Here is a 23,645-nt window from a genome sequence, read left to right as displayed (position 1 = left end):
CTGTCCCTCACACTGCCACTCACCTCAGCATATGAGGAGGAAGAGGCTCCCCATTGATCCTCTTCTGGCTGTTCACCTATCCCTCACACTGCCACTCACCTCAGCATCACCTGCCCCTCACACTGCCATTCACCTCAGCAACACCTGTCCCTCACACTGCCACTCACCTCAGTATCTGAGGAAGAGGCTCCCCACTGATCCTCTTCTGGCTGTTTACCTGTATCTCACACTGCCACTCACCTCAGCATCTCTGAGGAGGAAGAGGCTCCCCACTGATCCTCTTCTGGCTGTTCACCTGTCCCTCACCCTGCCACTCACCTCAGCATCTCTGAGGAGGAAGAGGCCCCCCACTGATCCCTTTCTGGCTGTTCACCGGTCTCTCACCCTGCCACTCACATCAGCATCACCTGTCCCTCACACTGCCACTCACCTCAGCATCACCTGTCTCTCACTCTGCCACTCACCTCAGCATCTCTGAGGAGGAAGAGTCTCCCCACTGATCCTCTTCTGGCTGTTCACCTATCCCTCACACTGCCACTCACCTCAGCATCACCTGTCCCTCACACTGCCACTCACCTCAGCATCACCTGTCTCTCACCCTGCCACTCACCTCAGCATCTCTGAGGAGGAAGAGGCTCCCCACTGATCCTCTTCTGGCTGTTCACCTATCCCTCACACTGCCACTCACCTCAGCATCTCTGAGGAGGAAGAGGCCCCCCCACTGATCCTCTTCTGGCTGTTCACCTGTCCCTCACACTGCCACCCACCTCAGTATCGCTGCGGAGGAAGACACCCCCCCCCCCCACTGATCCTCTTCTGGCTGTTCACCTGTCCCTCACACTGCCACTCACCTCAGCATCACCTGTCCCTCACACTGCCACTCACGTCAGCACCACCTGTCCCTCACACTGCCACTCACCTCAGCATCTCTGAGGAGGAAGAGGCCCCCCCACTGATCCTCTTCTGGCTGTTCACCTATCTCTCACACTGCCACTCACCTCAGCATCACCTGTCTCTCACCCTGCCACTCACCTCAGCATCACCTGTCCCTCCCATTGCCACTCACCTCTGCATCACCTGTCCCTCACATTGCCACTCACCTCAGCATTACCTGTCCCTCACACTGCCACCCACCTCGGCATCTCTGAGGAGGAAGAGCCCCCCCCACTGATCCTCTTCTGGCTGTTCACCTGTCCCTCACACTGCCACTCACCTCAGCATCACCTGTCCCTCACACTGCCACTCACCTCAACATCACCTGTCTCTCACACTGCCACTCACCTCAGCATCACCTGTCCCTTACCCTGCCACTCACCTCAGCCTCTGAGGAGGAAGAGGCCCCCCCACTGATCCTCTTCTAGCTGTTCACCAGGACTACACCTGTCCTTCAGACCTCCTCATGCCCCCCCCCTTCCAAACGAGTACAGACTCACCTCCACATGGCTTGTTCGCCTTCCCTACATCAATCTCACCTCCTGTCTCCATCCCCACCTGTGGCAGCATGCGGACTCCAGTCCCACGACGAGGCCTCATTACGTTCCAGATATTCCTCCCCTCTCCCCCAAGCTCCCCGATCCCGCTTTCTTCGCAGCCTCCCCTAGGGCCACAGACTCACCACCGGGTCTTTCACGAGGTCGAGCAGTGAAATAATATTTGGACCTCCTCTCAGGTTCTCCAGAATTTTGATTTCTCGCTTTATTTTCTTCTTCTTCACAGGCTACAGAAAGGAAAAACACACATGACGGTGAAACCAAAGGGTGTCTCTGCAAGCCATATGCTTTTAAGCCCAATTAACTGCTAAGGAAGAGTGCATGAAGGGCAGTCAGAGAAGCACATGCCTGTGGAGGGTTGGGGCGGAGGGGCACCCTGCCCACAAAGACATCACTTTCTAGACTGTTGATAGTTCTCTGCTCATTTTCTCTGATTGCTTGTTTTATGACATATTAAGAGATGAATCAGGTAGTGGGGATGTGGGTATCCATTCTTCTCAGGCATGTTTCAATCAGTATTTAAAATACATGGCCCTCTCCACCTTTCTACTCTGGAGTTGCTCTGTGTGTGCTCAATTCTTCATCCCTCTGTCACCCTTCCCGGAGGTTCTAGGCCTATGTGACCTCTCACTATGTGCACAGCCCTTGTAAGGTCCTCAGAGTCCCATCCACGACCGTCTCTCTCGCTGGACACCCCTCAACAGGTGCTCAGTGGCCTCTCTCTATGCCTGCCCTATAAAGGTGCACCGTCTGTGTGCTCAATCACTGGCGCTGATCTGTGTGTTCACTCCTCGCCCCATCCTATCACTACAGTGTCTATGCCGAGTCACTGACTGACTGTTAAATGCGCCCCTGTAGCCTGAGCTCTCAGCACCCTCTGCTGGTGGGCTAAGATGTGAAAGACCCCTCTTGTGTACAAGCCCATCTGGGTCCCACGACCAAAACATATGTGATCACAGGCAAGACACTATAAAACATACACAAAATTAAAATACAGAATGTCCAACCTCTCGGTACAAGACATGTTATGGACACCAACTAGTGTCTTTCAGGGAAGAGATAAACAGAGCTTTAGGTGTGCTCTCACAATCAAGGACATCAATAAACCCCATGTTCATCCATATTACTCGAGCATGCTGGCAATGAGAACACTTTGAGGGCTGTGTACTCTATGGTTCATCTCTCTTCCTCCGGACCCCTATGAGGTTGTGTACTCCATGGTTCACCTCTCTTTCTCTAGACCCCTGTGAGGCTGTGTACTCTATGGTTCACCTCTACTCCCCTGGACCCCATTGGAGGGTGTGTACTCTATGGTTCACCTCTCTTTCTCTAGAACCCTATGAGGGCGTGTACTCTATGGTCACCTCTCTTCCTCCGGACCCATCTGAGGCTGTGTACTCCATGATTCACCTCTCTTCCTCTGGGACCCCTGTGAGACTGTGTACTCTATGGTTCACCTCTCTTTCTCTAGAATCCTATGAGGCTCTGTACTCTACGGTTCACCTCTCTTCCTCTGAGGCTGTATACTCTATGGTTCACCTCTCTTCCTCTGCGGCTGTGTACTCTATGGTTCACCTCTCTTCCTCCGGACCCCTGTGAGGTTGTGTACTCTATGGTTCACCTCTCTTCCTCCGGACCCCTGTGAGGTTGTGTACCCTATGGTTCACCTCTCCTCTTCGAGGCCCCTGTGAGGCTGTGTACTCTGTGGTTCAACTCTCTTCCTCTGGACCCCATTGGAGGGTGTGTACTCTATGCTTCCCCTCTCTTCCTCTGAGACCCCTCTGAGGCTGTGTACTCTATGGTCACCTCTCTTCCTCCGGACCCCTCTGATGCTGTGTACTCTAAGGTTCACCTCTCTTTCTCTGAGTCCCCTCCCTTCTTCGAGGCTCCTGTGAGGCTGTGTACTCTATGGTTCACCTCTCTTTCTTTAGGCCCCTGTGAGGCTATGTAGTCTATGGGCACTGTTATGTTATGAAGTATGTTTTGTTTTGTTCTATTGGAATGTTATGAGGTAAAAGAATGTAGGGAATGAATGTCTAAGGGATGGAATGTGGAAGTGGGACAGTTGGAGATGAACAGGGCGGCAGACACCGGTGTTGGCGTATTTACTGCAACTTAAAATAAATACAAGTTGAAGTGTTCAGTCTCTGTTCTTCTTGAGATACAACACGGATTTTGGCGACAAAGGTGTTTTCAAGAATTCATGCTGGATCGGCAAGGACTCATGCTGCACTCTCTACATGACCCTCTTCTCAGGATCATCTATACAATGGAGTGAGTACTCGCCAACACCTCCCCGCACCCTTTGAAGCCTGAAGTGTCCCCTTGGACATTTTTACAGCAGGCCTGCCGTTTTTTTTGTGGTCTTTTTGGCTATTTCCAAGTTCGCAGATTTGAGTTATTGGAGCAGCGGCACGCGTGGACCTAACTGTTGTACTCGCGCTTACTAAGCTTCACGCGAGTCACGTTCCAAGTATTCTTGTGGATTCTCTGCCGCAACTCAAGCAAACCTTAGGGGTGGCGCGCAGCACGCACTGCTGGGCGTTGTGTGCTTACCTTATCGTGCGCACAGCGCGCTGTATGTTTTTGTCCTTCCTCGGGGGTGTACGCCAGTGAGCTTTACGCTGTGCTGTCTGCGCACGGAGAGGCGGCCATCTTAGGAGTACATTGCAGGTCAGCACCCCATTCGGCGGCCATCTTGAAACTACTACATATGCTTTTAAAGGACTCACAATTTTTTTTTTTTATTTAGCTTTTAATGTGTAGTATTTTTCACGGGGAAAAATGTGTGCTGCTCAAACATTTACCCTCACTCCTCCACAACCCTTTCTAAGCTCTACAGGTGATCAACAAGTGAAATGGCTGGAGTGGAAGGAATATTTCTTGAATTACTTAGACACAATTGATGAGGAAGATTTAACCCCGGCTAAGAAGAAGAAGATCTTGGTGCATTGTTTGGGACCTATAGGTCTTAAAGTGTATAACTCTTTGGAAAAAAAAGTTCATCAGGATGGTGACTCTAATGTTTTTGCACATGCCCTGGAAGCTCTAGACAGATATTATTCGACCTCTGTGTGTATTGCTATTGATAGATTTAATTTATTTAGTAGGAAACAAGGGAAAATGGAATCTATAGAGGAATATGTCTCTGAAATAAAAAAACTAGCAGTTACTTGTAGGTTTGGTGTGCTACATAATGAGCTGATCACGGATCAGATTATTATGCATGTGAACAATTCCCATATTCAAGAGAGATTGTGGGTGCATGGTGAGTCGCCATTGGAAGAAGTTGTAGCCCTTGTTAAAAAAGCTGAAATTTCTAATAAATGTGCTAAGGCTATTTCACTTGAAAAAAAAGAAACGCAGAACGAAGTTGTCAGTAAAGTTAAATTCAAGAAATATAGGGAGGAGACACAAAGAAAGCAGCCACCTGAAACAAAGAATAATGATAAAAAGTGCTTTCGTTGTGGGAGTAAGGAGCACTTAGCGTTCTACAGGAAATGCCCCGCACGTGACCAACAGTGTGCCAAGTGTGGTATTAGGGGCCATTTTGCCAAAGTATGTAGAAGGGGTAAAAAAGTTGCAGCTATTGTCAGTAAATCAGATTCAGAATGTAGTTCTGATTCTAGCCTGGACTCAAAAGTACATGAGTGTGTTCTAGGTATTAACAGCGCTAGTGATTTTTCAGTTTTAGAAGAATGTGAAAAAGTGAATCTTTTGGAAAATCCTTATGTATCACTCTTGAATGTACAATCAAGGAATAAACCTGTGTGTGAGATTCTCTTGGGAGGTGTGCAAGTACTGATTGTAGCAGACTCTGTTTCTCCTTATACAATAGTTAATAAGAATTTATGGGAGAAAAAATTCATAAGAGTTCTTGGGTCCACCTTGATTCCTCCAGATGTCTCTCCTGAGAGTTTCACAGGAGAATCTATTCCTATGATTGGGTTTAGAGAAGTAGTCTGAGTTTAAAGGTAGGAAAACTGTGGGCAAATTATATGTTGCTGAAGAGGGCCCAGCGGTTTTGGGGTGGTTGGATCAAAGAGCTTTGAACATTGTGTTGGACCCAAATAGTACGGAACAAGTTAAGGTGGTGAGTGTCAGCAGAGATTATGGGCTCACATTGAAGAACAATTTTCCTGAGCTGTTCTCTGATAGGATCGGTGCACTTAAGGACTTTACACATAATATTTTGTTAAAGGAAAATGCTGTACCAAAAATTCACAAATCTCGTAACATTCCTTGGGTGTTAAGAGAGGAGGTTAATAAAGAATTGGAGTCTCTATAAAGGAAAGGTATAATTGAAGAAGTTGATGCTTCCGAATGGATCTCCCCATTGGTGGCAGTACGTAAGGCCAATGGGAAGATTCGTTTGTGCATCGACTTGAGGGAATTAAATAATAACATAGTGATGGAAAGATTCCCATTACCAAAGATAGGCGAGATGCTTGCCTTGACAAAAGACATGAAATGGTTCACCTTCATTGACTTGTCTTCGGCCTACCATCAAGTCAGATTACATGAGGATAGCAAAGGTTTAACTGCTTTCATGACTCCTCAGGGTTGTTGTCGATATGTTCGAATGCCGTTTGGATTAGCATCTGCTGCAGCAGTTTTTCAGAAACTAATGCACAAACTTTTCAAGGATGTAGAAGGTGTAATCTTCTTTCAGGACGACATTTTAATTATGGGCGAGAATAGGAAGCAACATGATGCTAGAGTTGTTAAAGTACTTGGTATTCTGAGGGATAAAGGCTTAACAGCTGAATTCTCTAAGTGTAAGTTTGGTGTTCAACAATTGAACTATTTGGGGCATGAGATCACTGCAGGTGGAATTAAACCAAAAAAAGAATTGCTGTCTGCTATTAAAGATGCTCCGGCACCTAGTAACAAGGACGAATTAAGATCATTCCTTGGCTTAGCGGAATTCTATGCAAGATTTGTTAAGAACTTCTCAGAAAAAACCTTTAGTTTAAGACAATTGTTAAAAGAAAAATGTAAATTTGTTTGGACAGATGCATTACAGGGAGACTTTGACTATATAAAACAAGAGATTTGTTTGGGTAAAACGTTGGCAGGCTTTGATCCTAAACTCGCTTCCATTCTCACCACGGATGCGTCTAATAAGGGTATTGGAGCAGTTCTAAGTCAGAAAGGGGTCAATGGTGAAGAAGTGACCATAGCATTTGCCTCTAGAGCACTGTCCCCCCACAGAGGAAAGGTTCTCAGTTATAGAGAGGGAGGCTCTTGCTGTTGTTTGGGGCTTAGAGCACTTCAGGAATTTTTTGTGACGTTTTGACATTGAAATTAGATGTGATCATAAACCCTTAATTAAAGTATTGACCACTGAAGGACTACTTAAGGCCACGGCAAGAATAGCTAGGATGTCCATAAGATTGTTGGACTTCAAGTATAAATTGGTATATGTCCCAGGTGTTAAGAATAAGGTGGCGGATTGTTTGAGTAGATTGCCCCTACCCCTCCAAGAATCTTTGAATGAAGATGAAGGGATCACTGTTGCATGGTCCGGGAATACTGAATGGAATGCCATTAGTTGTGAAGTCTGGGATGAAACCAGTTCAAATGATCCTATTCTATCTACGTTAAAGAGGTACATTCAGTGTGGTTGGCCAGAAAAAAAAGAAATTACAGCTGAGCTCAAAGTTTTTTTTGAGTTACGTGATGAGTTGTCAGTGGACTATGACAAGGTTATGAGGGGTGATAGAATGGTTCCACCTGAAAAATTGAGGGATTCTATCATCAAAATGAATCATGAAGGACATTTGGGCATTGTCAAAACCAAACTGAAAATTAAAGAAAATTATTGGTGGCCTGGTATGGATGTTAATATTGAGAGAATGGTTAGAAATTGTGATTTATGTATGAATGCTGATAAATCTCTGGTGACCTTAAAACCAACCTTATATCCTGTGCCTTGTCCTGAAATGGCTTGGGAAGTTATTGGTATCGATATAATGGGACCAATCGTTGAGGAGAATGTGGAATGGTATATTATAGTGGTGGTTGATTACTTCTCAAAGTGGCCAGAGATTAAAATTGTTACCAAAGCTAATTCAGCGAATGTTTTGATGTTCTTGGATGAGCTTTTTCAGAGGGAAGGCTTACCTAAGAAAATCATCACGGATAATGGTGCTCAATTTAAAAGTGAGGAGATTAAAGAATTTCTTAAGAGGAATGGAATAGAACATAAGTTTGTTTCGGTCTACCATCCAAGTGGGAATGGTGAAGTGGAGAGATTTAATCGAGTAATTAAAGATTCTTTGCCATTAGCTAGATATAAAAATGTTGACTGGAAAACCTGTGTTAAGAAAATGATTTGGATGTACAGAACCAGCCCGACTGTTACAGGGCACACTCCATTTACTGTCATGAGAGGAAGAATTCCATTCACAAAAGATAATCAGGGTTGGTTAAACAAATCTAGGATGAAAGAATGGTCACCTGCTGAGGTTAAAAAAAATATTTAAAAAGCGCAAGGTCTTTATAAAAACTTTGTTGATTTGAAGAGTGGTGCTAAAGAAATAAATCTTAAGAAAGGTGATGTAGTTCGTGTCAAATTACCAGGCAAGGTTTAAAAAGGAGATACCAAGTTTTCTGAACCTAAAACAGTTCTTGAGATATACAAAAATTCGGCCAAATTGAGTGATGGACGAGTATGGCATATGAGCCATTTTGCGAGGTTTAGAGGAGACTCTACTGATCTGGATGGAAATACTTCTGCAGAATCTACAGAATTTACAAAGAATTACTTTTGGATAGATACTGTGCATAATGACACTCCCACCGGGTTGGAAGATCTTATTGGAGCTGAAGAAGGGTATTCGGCGTATAAAGGTGCTGGAATTAACAATGGTAGCTCAACACAAGAAGCTAGAGTCACCAATGACAGTTCAGCACAATCTGGAAAGAACGGAACTTAGGAAAGTAAACTGGGAAGAATTGTTAAGAAACCTGCTTATTTAAAAGATGATGTTGTAAATTAGTTATTTCCTTTTCCTTGGCTTCTCTCATTTCTATTGTATTGTGGAAGGGGGAAGATGTGTTATGTTATGAAGTATGTTGTTGTGTTTTGTTCTATTGGAATGTTATGAGGTAAAAGAATGTAGGGAAGGAATGTCTAAGGGATGGAATGTGGAAGAGGGACAGTTGGAGATGAACAGGGCGGCAGACACCGGTGTTGGCGTATTTACTGCAACTTAAAATAAATACAAGTTGAAGTGTTCAGTCTCTGTTCTTCTTGAGATACAACACGCACCTCTCTTCCTCTGGACCCCTGAGGCCGCGTACTCCATGCTTCACCTCTCTTCCTCTGGACCCCTGAGGCCGCGTACTCCATGCTTCACCTCTCTTCCTCTGGACCCCTGAGGCCGCGTACTCCATGCTTCACCTCTCTCCTCTGGACCCGAGGCCGCGTACTCCATGCTTCACCTCTCTCCTCTGGACCCGAGGCCGCGTACTCCATGCTTCACCTCTCTCCTCTGGACTCCTGTGAGGCTGTGTACTCCATGCTTCACCTCTCTTCCTCTGGACCCCTGAGGCCGCGTACTCCATGCTTCACCTCTCTCCTCTGGACTCCTGTGAGGCTGTTTACTATATGTTAACCTTTTTTCTTCAAGCCCGTGAGGCTGTGTACTCTATGGTTCTCCTCTCTTCTGTGAGGCTGTGTACTCTATGGTTCTCCTCTCTTCTGTGAGGCTGTGTACTCTACGGTTCACCTCTCTTCCTCCAGACCCCTGTGAGGCTGTGTACTCTATGGTTTACCTCTCTTCCTCCGGACCCCTGTGAGGCTGTGTACTCTATGGTCACCTGTCTTCCTCCGGACCCCTGTGAGGCTGTGTACTCTATGGTTCACCTCTCTTCCTCCGGACCCCTGTGAGGCTGTGTACTCTATGGTTTACCTCTCTTCCTCCGGACCCCTGTGAGGCTGTGTACTCTATGGTTCTCCTCTCTTCTGTGAGGCTGTGTACTCTACGGTTCACCTCTCTTCCTCTGGGCCCCTGTGAGGCTGTGTACTCTATGGTTCACCTCTCTTCCTCCGGACTCCTGTGAGGCTGTGTACTCTATGGTTCACCTCTCTTCCTCCGGACCCCTGTGAGGCTGTGTACTCTATGGTTCACCTCTGTTCCTCCGGACTCCTGTGAGGCTGTGTACTCTATGGTTCACCTCTCTTCCTCCAGACCCCTGTGAGGCTGTGTACTCTATGGTCACCTGTCTTCCTCCGGACCCCTGTGAGGCTGTGTACTCTATGGTTCACCTCTCTTCCTCCGGACCCCTGTGAGGCTGTGTACTCTATGGTTTACCTCTCTTCCTCCGGACCCCTGTGAGGCTGTGTACTCTATGGTTCTCCTCTCTTCTGTGAGGCTGTGTACTCTACGGTTCACCTCTCTTCCTCTGGGCCCCTGTGAGGCTGTGTACTCTATGGTTCACCTCTCTTCCTCCGGACTCCTGTGAGGCTGTGTACTCTATGGTTCACCTCTCTTCCTCCGGACCCCTGTGAGGCTGTGTACTCTATGGTTCACCTCTCTTCCTCTGGACCCCTGAGGCCGCGTACTCCATGCTTCACCTCTCTCCTCTGGACTCCTGTGAGGCTGTTTACTATATGTTAACCTTTTTTCTTCAAGCCCGTGAGGCTGTGTACTCTATGGTTCTCCTCTCTTCTGTGAGGCTGTGTACTCTATGGTTCACCTCTCTTCCTCCGGACCCCTGTGAGGCTGTGTACTCTATGGTTCACCTCTCTTCTGTGAGGCTGTGTACTCTACGGTTCACCTCTCTTCCTCCGGACCCCTGTGAGGCTGTGTACTCTATGGTTCTCCTCTCTTCTGTGAGGCTGTGTACTCTATGGTTCACCTCTCTTCCTCCGGACCCCTGTGAGGCTGTGTACTCTATGGTTCTCCTCTCTTCTGTGAGGCTGTGTACTCTACGGTTCACCTCTCTTCCTCCGGACCCCTGTGAGACTGTGTACCCTATGGTTCACCTCTCTTCCTCCGGACCCCTGTGAGGCTGTGTACTCTATGGTTCTCCTCTCTTCTGTGAGGCTGTGTACTCTACGGTTCACCTCTCTTCCTCCGGACCCCTGTGAGACTGTGTACCCTATGGTTCACCTCTCTTCCTCCGGACCCCTGTGAGGCTGTGTACTCTATGGTTCACCTCTCTTCCTCCAGACCCATGTGAGACTGTGTACTCTATGGTTCACCTCTGTTCCTCCAGACCCCTGTGAGGCTGTGTACTCTATGGTTTACCTCTCTTCCTCCAGACCCATGTGAGACTGTGTACTCTATGGTTCACCTCTGTTCCTCCAGACCCCTGTGAGGCTGTGTACTCTATGGTTCACCTCTCTTCCTCCGGACCCCTGTGGGGCTGTGTACTCTATGGTTCACCTCTGTTCCTCCGGACTCCTGTGAGGCTGTGTACTCTATGGTTTACCTCTCTTCCTCCGGACCCCTGTGAGGCTGTGTACTCTATGGTTCACCTCTCTTCCTCCGGACCCCTGTGAGGCTGTGTACTCTATGGTTCACCTCTGTTCCTCCAGACTCCTGTGAGGCTGTGTACTCTACGGTTCACCTCTCTTCCTCCGGACCCCTGTGAGGTTGTGTACTCTATGGTTCACCTCTGTTCCTCCGGACTCCTGTGAGGCTGTGTACTCTATGGTTTACCTCTCTTCCTCCGGACCCCTGTGAGGCTGTGTACTCTATGGTTCACCTCTCTTCCTCCGGACCCCTGTGAGGCTGTGTACTCTATGGTTCACCTCTGTTCCTCCAGACTCCTGTGAGGCTGTGTACTCTATGGTTCTCCTCTCTTCTGTGAGGCTGTGTACTCTATGGTTCACCTCTCTTCCTCCGGACTCCTGTGAGGCTGTGTATTCTATGGTTCACCTCTGTTCCTCCAGACCCCTGTGAGGCTGTGTACTCTATGGTTTACCTCTCTTCCTCCGGACCCCTGTGAGGCTGTGTACTCTATGGTTCACCTCTCTTCCTCCGGACCCCTGTGAGGCTGTGTACTCTATGGTTCACCTCTGTTCCTCCAGACTCCTGTGAGGCTGTGTACTCTATGGTTCACCTCTGTTCCTCCAGACTCCTGTGAGGCTGTGTACTCTATGGATCACCTCTCGTCTTCGAGGACTCTGTGAGGCTGTGTACTCTATGGTTCTCCTCTCTTCCTTGAGGCCCCTGTGAGGCTGCGTGCACTCTATGGTTCACCTCGGTGCTACGAGGCCCCTGTAGAGCTCTGTACTCTATGGTCATCTGCCTTCGTCTGGACCCCTATGAGGCTGTGTACTCTATGGTTCACCTCTCTTCCTCTGGACCCCTGTGAGGTGCTGTACTCTATGGTCACGTCTCTTCCTCAGTAGCCCACTGGAGGGTGTGTACTCTATGGTTTGCCTCTCTTCCTCTAGACCCCTGTGAGGTTGTGTACTCTATGGTTCACCTCTCCTCCTCTGGATCCCTATGAGGCTGTGTACTCTATGGTTCACCTCTCTTCCTTTGGGCCCCTGTGAGGCTGTGTACTCTATGGTTCACCTCTCCTCCTCTGGACCCCTTGGAGGCTGTGTAGTCTACGGTTCACCTCTCCTCCTCAGTACCTCATTGGAGGGTGTGCACTCTATGGTCACCTCTCTTCCTCTGGAACCCTGTTGGGCTGTGTACTCAATGGTGTGCCTCTCTTCCTCTAAACCTATTGGAGGCTGTGTACTCTATGGTCACGTCTCTTCCTCAGTAGGCCACTGGAGGGTGTGCTCTATGGTTCACCTCTCTGCCTCTGGACCCCTGTGGGACTGTGTACTCTATTGTTCACCTCTTCTCCTCTGGGATTCACCTCTCCTCCTCTGGACCCCTTGGAGGCTGTGTACTCTATGGTTCACCTCTCCTCCTCAGTAACTCATTAGGGGGGGGTGCACTCTGAGGTCACCTCTCTTCCTCTGGACCCCTGTTGGGCTGTGTACTCAATGGTGTGCCTCTTCCTCTGGACCCCTTGGAGGCTGTGTACTCTATGGTTCACCTCTTTTTCTCTGGACCCCATTGGAGGGTGTGTACTCTATGGTCACCTGTCTTCCTCTGGACCCTTGTGAGGCTGTGTACTCTATGGTTCACCTCTCTTCCTCTGGACCCTTGTGAGGCTGTGTACTCTATGGTTCACCTCTCTTCCTCTGGACCCTTGTGAGGCTGTGTACTCTATGGTTCACCTCTCTTCCTCTGGACCCCTGTGAGGCTGTGTACTCTATGGTTCACCTCTCTTCCTCTGGACCCTTGTGAGGCTGTGTACTCTATGGTTCACCTCTCTTCCTCTAGACCCCTGTGGGGCTGTGTACTCTATGGTTCACCTCTCCTCCTCTGGATCCCTATGAGGCTGTGTACTCTATGGTTCACCTCTCTTCCTTTGGGCCCCTGTGAGGCTGTGTACTCTATGGTTCACCTCTCTTCCTCTGGACCCCTGTGGGGCTGTGTACTCTATGGTTCACCTCTCTTCCTCTGGACCCTTGTGAGGCTGTGTACTCTATGGTTCACCTCTCTTCCTCTGGACCCCTTGGAGGCTGTGTACTCTATGGTTCACCTCTTTTTCTCTGGACCCCATTGGAGGGTGTGTACTCTATGGTCACCTGTCTTCCTCTGGACCATGTGAGGCTCTGGGGCTGTGTACTCTATGGTTCACCTCTCTTCCTCTGGACCCTTGTGAGGCTGTGTACTCTATGGTTCACCTCTCTTCCTCTGGACCCTTGTGAGGCTGTGTACTCTATGGTTCACCTCTCTTCCTCTGGACCCTTGTGAGGCTGTGTACTCTATGGTTCACCTCTCTTCCTCTGGACCCTTGTGAGGCTGTGTACTCTATGCTTCCCCTCTCTTCCTCTGAGACCCCTCTGAGGCTGTGTACTCTATGGTTCACCTCTCTTCCTCTGGACCCTTGTGAGGCTGTGTGCTCTATGGTTCACCTCTCTTCCTCTGGACCCTTGTGAGGCTGTGTACTCTATGGTTCACCTCTCTTCCTCTGGACCCTTGTGAGGCTGTGTACTCTATGGTTCACCTCTCTTCCTCTGGACCCCTGTGGGGCTGTGTACTCTATGGTTCACCTCCCTTCCTCTGGACCCTTGTGAGGCTGTGTACTCTATGGTTCACCTCTCTTCCTCTGGACCCTTGTGAGGCTGTGTACTCTATGGTTCACCTCTCTTCCTCTGGACCCTTGTGAGGCTGTGTACTCTATGGTTCACCTCCCTTCCCTGGCACAGACAGTGGGACCCCTGTGAGGCCCCACCTAGGACGGTCAGTGACCCTCGCACTCACCTTCAGTATTTTCACCACCACCTTCTCGTTGTTGGTGATGTTGATGGCTTCAAAGACCTCGCTGTACTTGCCGCGGCCCAGCTTCCTCACGAGTTGATAATCGTCTTGATTCCTGTGGGATAAAGAGGTCAGGGGCCATGAGGAGCAATCCTCAGATCACGAGACAGCAAGACAAGGACACAGGGCGCACCAAACCTGCTCGACCACTGCCCTCCATCTCTTGGGATGTTAGCAGCAAAACTCCTACATAAAATCCCCCCCCCCCCCAACCAGCAAGGGTTCAATGAATTTAACTCTCGCCGCTGATATCGGTTCGTCACTAGTTCAGAACCCAATAAGGCCAGGTCAAATGTTCATCCTTCTGAGGTCAGTACATTGAGTAATATAAAATTGGGTGATATCTAACACTGGTTGTTTACATGGTTTGAGTCTGTAAAAGTCACTATGACGCGCTATCCCAAAAAAAAAGCATTGATGCAAGAAACCCAGGTTCGTAGGTGCCCACCTTCTGAGAAGATACCCAGCTTGGATTTACAAACTGTCTTCGCATTTTATTTCCCGTTGTTCTGAACGGGTATGGAAGCGTGGGGCCGTCTCGGACATCCATCCTTAGTGCAACCCATTAAGGGGTCTCCTGATGCAAAGCTACTGGGATTAGGTCCACTGGCATAACCAGCTGCACATGCTGTGATGATCTATAGCCAGTGCCCCTGGAATTATGCGATTTTGTGGCTGCGGCGTTTGCCGCATAATTATGGGTTTGGTGAAGCTGAAACGCTTCATAATCTGCTGCAAAATCCCGCCGCATAATTTGTTCCTCCTTTGCAGTTTAAATCCAGTGGCCCTGGGTTTAGCCATCATGAATACGCTAGTACTCTAGCGTCCTCATACTGCCCAGGGAGATGCCACGACTACCCTCCACCCCCTCCCCCACCGGCATTACCAGCCAATCCTGAGCTGTGTACGTCTGAATGAGACATAACATGCGGTTTTGAAACTGCCGTCTAAATCACCGCATAGTTTGATTTTTTTTTCCCAGTCTGTTTTCCCCCTGCAAATTTTGCCAGTTTTTTCCTGGCATAAAGAGGCCATTTTAACCTCTCCTTTTTTCTGAAACTGCTTTGTAGATAAATAAATTAGTACCTGCAGGATTCCTTGGTGCCCCTCAAGCGCCTGCCACGGGTGCTTGGCAGTGCCAAAGCCCTGCCCTTCTGCCTCCTGGGCCCTATTCACCCATTCTACCTCCCTCTGTCACTGGTTTTCTATCTTTTTCTCCCCTCTTCTATCCCCCTCATCTGTCTTTGCTCTGGACCCAGGTCAGATGATAAATACATCATGACCCCCAGACATGAGTGCAGGTGGCCGCCCGCCGCCAGCACCGGCACAAATTAAGCACCGGGCCCAGGGGTGTACATACACAAACATAGCTGGCTTGAGACACCAGTACTCCTAGGATACCGCACAGCTGCTCTTCCTCACTCCCTGCGAGTCCCGGCTGCTCATCAGACAACCGTGTGCTCCTCACTCCCTGAGGCCTGGCTCTTCCTCGCACAACCCTGGAATGTGCCTCATATCTGTGCACCTTGGACCCTGCAAGGAAAACGCCTCAGTGCTCCATTCTCTCTCCAGACACTCTGACTACATGGGCTTGGAAAACAAGCACTGGCAAAGTCAAGCAGTCACATATTTTGCCTTTGCTACTTCAGCCCTACTGGCTTTCCTAATCTTTTCTGCTGATGCTGGGTAGAAAGCGAAAAATGAATGCTTAATGCGGATACTGCTCAGCACCAGAAATAACCCCCCTCGCCCACACCTCAGGATCCTACCACAGCCCAGAGTGATCAAGCATACACGTGCAAGCGTCAGCTCTCACTCACTCATATACAATAAGGCTGCAGCACTTTTGAGTTTTTTAACTTCAACCCTCGAATATGAGGACACCCGTCTGAGAGTTAAAAAAAAAAAAAACATGCTTGAAAGCAAATTTACAAAAAACACTGGCAAAGCCAACAGGTGTCGCCTAAACAAGAGATTTTGGCTTTGGCAATGTGTTTTTGCCATGTTGTACACCAGTGTGGATGCTGTTCAGCATGGCTAAAAGTTAGTGGCGTGAAATGTCGTAGAGTGGAGAGTAGAGTCTCGACGAGTGGATTTGTTGGAGTATCGTAGAGTGGAGAAGGGGGAGTAGAATTTAGTGGTAGTGTGTGTTTTGGGGTGGAACAGGGTGGAGTGGATTGTGGCAGTGGTGTGGATTGGACTGGAGCAGAGGGGGTGGATTGACTGAAAGGGTGGATTAGATTGGGGTGGCGTGGATCGGACTGTAATGGATTGAATTGGGGTGTAGTGGATGGGAGTATGGTGGAGAGGATGGGAGTGGGATAGACTGAATTCGAGTGGGGTGGGTTGGATTAGAGTGGTGGACTGAACTAGGGTGGGCTGGAGTCAAGCGTGATGGATTAGAGTGAGTGGGGTGGATTGGAATGAGGTAGATTGGATTGGAGTGGGGTGGATTGAAATGGTGTGAGGAGGATTGGAATGGGGTGTGGTGGGCTGCAGTGGGATGGATTGTATTATACTGAGGTAGATTGGATTAAAGTGGGGAGTGTTCGATTGGGTTAAGTGGATTGGTCTGAGGTGGGATGGATGGACTGTAGAGGGGTGGACTGAACTAGGTTCTGATGGGGTGGACTGGGGTGGATTGGAGTGGGGTGGATTGGATTACAGTGGTGTGAGGTAGCTTGAATTGGAGTGGGGAGTGCTGGGTTGGGTGGATTGGTTTGGGGTGGGATGGATGGATTGTAGTGGGTTGGACTGAACTTGGATATGGTGGGGTTGATTAGAGATGTCATGGGGTGGAGTGGGTGGTGTGTATTGAAGTGGGGTGGATGGATTAGACTGGAGTGCATGGACTGAACTGGGATGGGATGGATTGGATTGAGTGTGGTGGATTGCATTTGGGTGGAATGGATTGAAGTGGGGTTGACTGGGATGGGGTGGATTTGGGTGGGGTGGACTCGAGTGGCGTGGATTGGGATGGCGTGACATGGGGTGAATTGGATTGGAGTAGGGTAGACTGGTGTGGGGTGGATCGGACTGGAGTATATTGGAGTGAGGTGGATTGGATTGAGTGGGGTGGACTGGACTGAGTGTGGAAGATTGGACTGAGTGGATTGGACTGCAGTTGGCAGATTGCAGTGGACTGGACTGGAGTGGGTTGGATTGAGTTGCGGTGGGGTGTAATAATTGGAGAGGGGTGGACTGGTTTAGAGTAGGGTGGATTAAGGTAGACTGTACTGGACCAGAGTGGGGAGGATTCAAGTGGATTGTATTAGAGTGGGATGGATTGGGCTGGTCTGGGTGGATTTGAGTGGAGTGAGGTGGATTGGGTAGCAGTGGACGTGAATGGAGGGGGTGGGGTGGTTGTATTGGAGTAGGGTGGGTTGTATTGGAGTAGGGTGGGTTGTATTGGAGTAGGGTGGAATGGGTGGGATCAGATTGGGGTGTGATGGATCAGACTTGAGTGGGGTGGACTGGAATAGAATGGGCTAGATTGGACTGGGCTGGAAGCGATTGATGTGGGGTGGACTGGAATGGAGTGGAGTGGGGGGAATAGAGTGGGGTGAACTGTATTAGATTGGAGTGGGATGTTTGGGATAGGAGTGGGGCATGTTGAAGTGGGGTAGATTGTTCAAGATTAAAGTGCAGCAGATTGGAGTGGGGCTGTGTGGAATGGGGCAGATTGTTTTAGATTGGAGTGGGAGCAGATTTGATGAGAGTGGGGTGGACTGGGATGGATTGGAGGCTGGAGTGGGGAGTACTGTTTTGGACTAGAGTGGGGCAGACTGGTGTGGATGTTGATTGGAGAAATGCATAATTCTTTGGATTGTAGTGGGGCAGATTGGAGTGGGACCGACTGGAGTGCAGACTGGAGTGGATTGGAGTGGGGCAGATTAGACTGGAGTGGGTTGAGAGGATTGGAGTGGTGTGGGTTTGAGTGGATTGGATTAGGGTGGGGTGAGTTGGGGAGGATCGTAGTAGGGATGATTGGAGTGGGGTGGACTGGGGTGCACTGCACGATGTGGTGAAGCATAATTTCTGAATTTACACAATGTTGCTTTGCAATATTTAGAACAAGATAATCGTCATCATTTAAGAACAACGCCCACGGGAAAAAAAAAAAAAAAAAAATCAGTGCACAGTGGGAAAAGATGACATGGCAAAATAAAAGAAAGTTAGCTTTGAAAAATAAAACTTTGCAATTTTGTTTGTCCTGCTAGGCACATTTTTGCCAGTCACAAGCCATCTGTCTGCAGGGCCCTAGAAGCTAAAAAATAACAAAATAGTGCCTCAATCACGTCCGGAGCAGTGGACGGGCACTGATTAAGTTCAATCAATCAGTGCTTGGTCCCTGCTCCACAAAGAAAAACTTAAATGATGCCAGGCGTGCAGTGACGAATTACAAGGTTGTAAAGAAGAATGCCACGCAAGCCAACAAATGATGAGCGATAGGCGGGCTCCAAGACCTTTACTGTACACAACAGAGACACGCATGATAGACTCATGCAATCGCAGGTTCGACCCTGAAAAGGAGTGGCTGGTAGCAAATTACAGCTGGGGGCCCCATGGACAAGCGGAAAGGAGATGAAAAAACAACACATACTGAGTGCGGGTGGTGGGTCTAGTAGATCTGTGCGAGGGAGGGTACCAAGAAAACAGGGATTCATAAACATTGGTAAAAGAAGAAGAAAAAGAGTCCCTCAACATAAGCAGCAGAAGGACACAAGTCATCTAATCAGAACAATAATAAAGAAAAGATGCTCCAGAGGTGGGACAAACAAGAAAAGGGAGGAAAGCCATCAAACAGGAAAGAGGGGAAAAAGCTAGACCAGGAATCCACCCGGTAAATAAGAAGGATCTGGCACTTACATTTTAGTTTATTGGCAACAACAGGTTTTTGACAAGACCTAAAAGGCACCCACTGTTCCCAGCCCCTACAGGCTCTCTGCTTGCACGCGCAACGCCATCTCTGGCAGACACATGCTTCAAAGACGAGAAAGTGTGGCACCACCTGGCACTGGACACTGCTATGGAAAGATATCCTGATCTAGTCCCACACTTGGAAAGGGCCTGCATGTCAGCCTGTCATCAGTAATATTAGCAATGATGCCATCATACATGTCCAGAGTGATGTGATGTGTGTGAGGCCATGAGCAGGACATGGGCGTAGGCTACAATTAGCTCTGTGACTGTATGACTGACTGTATAACCTCTGGGGTTTTCACTGAACTGCTAGGCCATTTTGTTTACATAAATTTATGTATCATTACAATAAATACCTAAATATAACATCACCTCTTATTACCATACCCAAGAATAGCGTCATATTAACCTAGGGAAGTCTCAGTGAATTCCTATTTTTTCCCCATAAAGTAAGACTTCATTACGATACCCAACCGACATGGGCTTTCAAGCCCGCGCAGCGCCCTGCCTTTGGCTGTGCATGGTGTGGGGTTGGAGACCGGTACATGCCGGCGTCCAGGCCGTGAAACCTGCTCCATGCGGGTGGCTAACCGGGACTGGCCGTACCCAAACCCTGCAGGCGGCCATGCTCCTATAAGCAGCCAATCATTCAAGGACCCCCACTGCAGATCTTTTTGAAAACTTATAAAGGTTTCAGTCCAGCGCAACTCCAAGGAGAGCATATGGGTTTTCGGTTTTTACATTTCAGGGCATGGGGCCATATGTACAAACCCATTTTCCCATTGACACAGAATGGGAAAAACCCTTTGCTACATCCGGCCCGTGGTGACCCTCGAGTCACTGTGTTCTGTAACAGCGGCTGCAACATTTTATATCCTGTTGCAGTTCAGAAATTAAATTACTCAATCCCAGAAACTGGGAGGCGGGGGAAAAGCCTTCACGACCAATCATGGGAAATGGGGGGGAAAAAAAATAATCTGTGTATTTTTTTTTAATTTGTGGTCGCGCAAGACCAACTGTCCAGATATCTCAATTTTTTTATTTTTTTATTTCACAACATTTTCTGAACAGATTTACATCAATTTAGAAAAAGCATGCTTTGTGTAAAAAACACTGAAATTCACCTGTTATAGCAAAAAATGCAAGATCTTTAAAGTTTTTACCAAACTATAACTTAATTTTAACCTTTTTTTTTTCAGTGAATATATATATAAACATATATAGAAAGTTTCATGAACATTGGTCCAGCAGTGCAAACATTATTAGCGAACCAAACCAAAAAAACCTTGTCTATGGAAAATAAATCCCAACTATAATTACCCAGAGGAGACACCACCGGGTAATATGTATAATACTCAAGCAGAGGGCGCGAGAGAATTTTTTAGGGCAATGAAAATAAATGTGGCCCAATAACCCATGGTATCCAGAGCAAAGGGGCTACAGTGCAAAGTTCAGTTTACCATCATGCAACAAACATCAACATGAGAAAAACACCATTTACTGCCTCACAAATTACATGTTACAGTTACTCAGGGAGGGAAGTATCTGCCCTAATGGTGAGAAGGCCACGATAACCTGATCTTAGCTCAATGAACAAACTTAACTGGTGCAGAGTCTAGCATGCTATTTATTGCTACAATACCATTGGTGAGTGAGGGGCATCATGAGCCACTCAAAACTCCGCCTCTCTGCTTATATCGATATATATGACTGCCATCGATATATCGATAGACGGACTGATTGCCATCGTTATATCGATAGACGGACTGATTGCCATTTATATATCGATAGACGGACTGATTGCCATTTATATATCGATAGACGGACTGATAGCCATCTATATATCGATAGACGGACTGATTGCCATTTATATATCGATAGACGGACTGATAGCCATCTATATATCGATAGACGGACTGATTGCCATTTATATATCGATAGACGGACTGATTGCCATTTATATATCGATAGACGGACTGATCGCCATCTATATATCGATAGACGGACTGATCGCCATCTATATATCGATAGACGGACTGATTGCCATTTATATATCGATAGACGGACTGATTGCCATTTATATATCGATAGACGGACTGATTGCCATCGTTATATCGATAGACGGACTGATTGCCATTTATATATCGATAGACGGACTGATCGCCATCTATATATCGATAGACGGACTGATCGCCATCTATATATCGATAGACGGACTGATTGCCATTTATATATCGATAGACGGACTGATTGCCATTTATATATCGATAGACGGACTGATTGCCATCGTTATATCGATAGACGGACTGATTGCCATTTATATATCGATAGACGGACTGATCGCCATCTATATATCGATAGACGGACTGATCGCCATCTATATATCGATAGACGGACTGATCGCCATCTATATATCGATAGACGGACTGATCGCCATCTATATATCGATAGACGGACTGATCGCCATCTATATATCGATAGACGGACTGATTGCCCCAGGACCAATGACCCGGTAAGTGAGGAAGCCGATCTCCTCCTACATGAACATTAAACGAAGGTTAGAAAACAAGTGCATCATTGAAGTAAACCGCGCAATGGATTTAAATAGCCTAATCTGTGTTTCTTGTGCGCAAATATAAATTCAAGCGTTGATGTTAATCCTTCCATCAAGATGAACAAGTCGGAAGAGTACAATGTGTAGAATGTAAACCAGCCATCACATATCCTAACCAAGACCATTCACAGAGTACCTCCTTCACTGTGCGAAGGTTTAAACTCAAAGAGACTGTCCCAGTGCTACACTGTTCCATGATTAGTTACAAAACTTTAAACTCTGACAGGCCGGAAGCCCATTTCCCTTATTCAGCAGCACCCTGGATATTGGCCATTTAATCTTAAAATGTCTGTGGGGTACCACCACTACTCACAAATGCCCCGACAATCTGGGCTCACTACTGCTGCTGGCAGGTGCCCTGCACTGGGGTCTTCAATCTGTGAAGGTTCCCACCCCTCACTAGTGGTATACACCAGGGCTCCGGCCCTCTAGACTTCCATGCATAACCACCATGCGTTTCACCTCTTCAATCAGCGAAGGTTCCCACCTCACTAGTGGTACACACCAGGGCTCCGGCCCTCTAGACTTCCATGCATAAGCACCATGCGTTTCACCCCTTCAATCTGTGAAGGTTCCCACCTCACTAGTGGTATACACCAGGGCTCCGGCCCTCTAGACTTCCATGCATAACCACCATGCGTTTCACCTCTTCAATCAGCAAAGGTTCCCACACCTCACTAGTGGTATACACCAGGGCTCCGGCCCTCTAGACTTCCATGCATAAGCACCATGCATTTCACCCCTTCAATCTGTGAAGGTTCCCACCTCACTAGTGGTACACACCAGGGCTCCGGCCATGGGTTTCACCCCTTCAATCTGTGAAGGTTCCCACCCCTCACTAGTGGTATACACCAGGGCTCCGGCCCTCTAGACTTCCATGCATAAGCACCATGCGTTTCACCCCTTCAATCTGTGAAGGTTCTTGGTCCCACTACTGCTATTCACCAGGGCTCCGGCCCTCTCGACTTCCATGCATAAGCACCATGCGTTTCACCCCTTCAATCTGTGAAGGTTCCCACCCCTCACTAGTGGTATACACCAGGGCTCCGGCCCTCTAGACTTCCATGCATAAGCACCATGCGTTTCACCCCTTCAATCTGTGAAGGTTCTTGGTCCCACTACTGGTATTCACCAGGGCTCCGGCCCTCTAGACTTCCATGCATAAGCACCATGCGTTTCACCCCTTCAATCAGCGAAGGTTCCCACCTCACTAGTGGTATACACCAGGGCTCTGGCCCTCTAGACTTCCATGCATAAGCACCATGCGTTTCACCCCTTCAATCTGTGAAGGTTCCCACCTCACTAGTGGTACACAACAGGGCTCCGGCCCTCTAGACTTCCATGCATAACCACCATGTGTTTCACCCCTTCAATCAGCGAAGGTTCCCACCTCACTAGTGGTATACACCAGGGCTCCGGCCCTCTAGACTTCCATGCATAACCACCATGTGTTTCACCCCTTCAATCTGTGAAGGTTCCCACCCCTCACTAGTGGTACACACCAGGGCTCCGGCCCTCTAGACTTCCATCCATAAGCACCATGCGTTTCACCCCTTCAATCTGTGAAGGTTCCCACCCCTCACTAGTGGTATACACCAGGGCTCCGGCCCTCTAGACTTCCATGCATAAGCACCATGCGTTTCACCCCTTCAATCAGCGAAGGTTCCCACCTCACTAGTGGTATACACCAGGGCTCTGGCCCTCTAGACTTCCATGCATAAGCACCATGCGTTTCACCCCTTCAATCTGTGAAGGTTCCCACCTCACTAGTGGTACACACCAGGGCTCCGGCCCTCTAGACTTCCATGCATAACCACCATGCGTTTCACCTCTTCAATCAGCGAAGGTTCCCACCTCACTAGTGGTACACACCAGGGCTCCGGCCCTCTAGACTTCCATGCATAACCACCATGTGTTTCACCCCTTCAATCTGTGAAGGTTCCCACCCCTCACTAGTGGTACACACCAGGGCTCCGGCCCTCTAGACTTCCATCCATAAGCACCATGCGTTTCACCCCTTCAATCTGTGAAGGTTCCCACCCCTCACTAGTGGTATACACCAGGGCTCCGGCCCTCTAGACTTCCATGCATAAGCACCATGCGTTTCACCCCTTCAATCTGTGAAGGTTCTTGGTCCCACTACTGGTATTCACCAGGGCTCTGGACCTCAATGTTTCCACTGATAAGGACTATGAATTCCAACCTTATCATCAGTGAAGCTTCACAGCCTCACTACTGGTCTTCATAAGTGCCCGTAGACATCACCCC

General features: G+C 48.2%; 1 protein-coding gene across 6 annotated transcripts in view; it reads right to left on the bottom strand.

Annotated features, from left to right (window-relative positions):
- Positions 1-23,645, bottom strand: part of LOC138282998 (casein kinase II subunit alpha-like) — a 193,079-nt gene that overhangs the window by 91,610 nt on the left and 77,824 nt on the right. For all 6 annotated transcript variants that reach the window (XM_069221099.1, XM_069221097.1, XM_069221095.1 and 3 more), the window contains exons 3-4: positions 13,784-13,895; positions 1,616-1,717 (exon numbers count right to left, since the gene is read on the bottom strand). In XM_069221099.1, the coding sequence (XP_069077200.1) occupies positions 1,616-1,717; positions 13,784-13,895 (214 nt within the window). The remainder of the gene's footprint in view (positions 1-1,615; positions 1,718-13,783; positions 13,896-23,645) is intronic.

Source organism: Pleurodeles waltl, chromosome 2_2, assembly GCF_031143425.1.
Source record: "Pleurodeles waltl isolate 20211129_DDA chromosome 2_2, aPleWal1.hap1.20221129, whole genome shotgun sequence".
NCBI classification, from domain to species: Eukaryota; Metazoa; Chordata; class Amphibia; order Caudata; family Salamandridae; genus Pleurodeles; species Pleurodeles waltl.
This window is presented reverse-complemented; position numbering and strand designations above follow the sequence as displayed.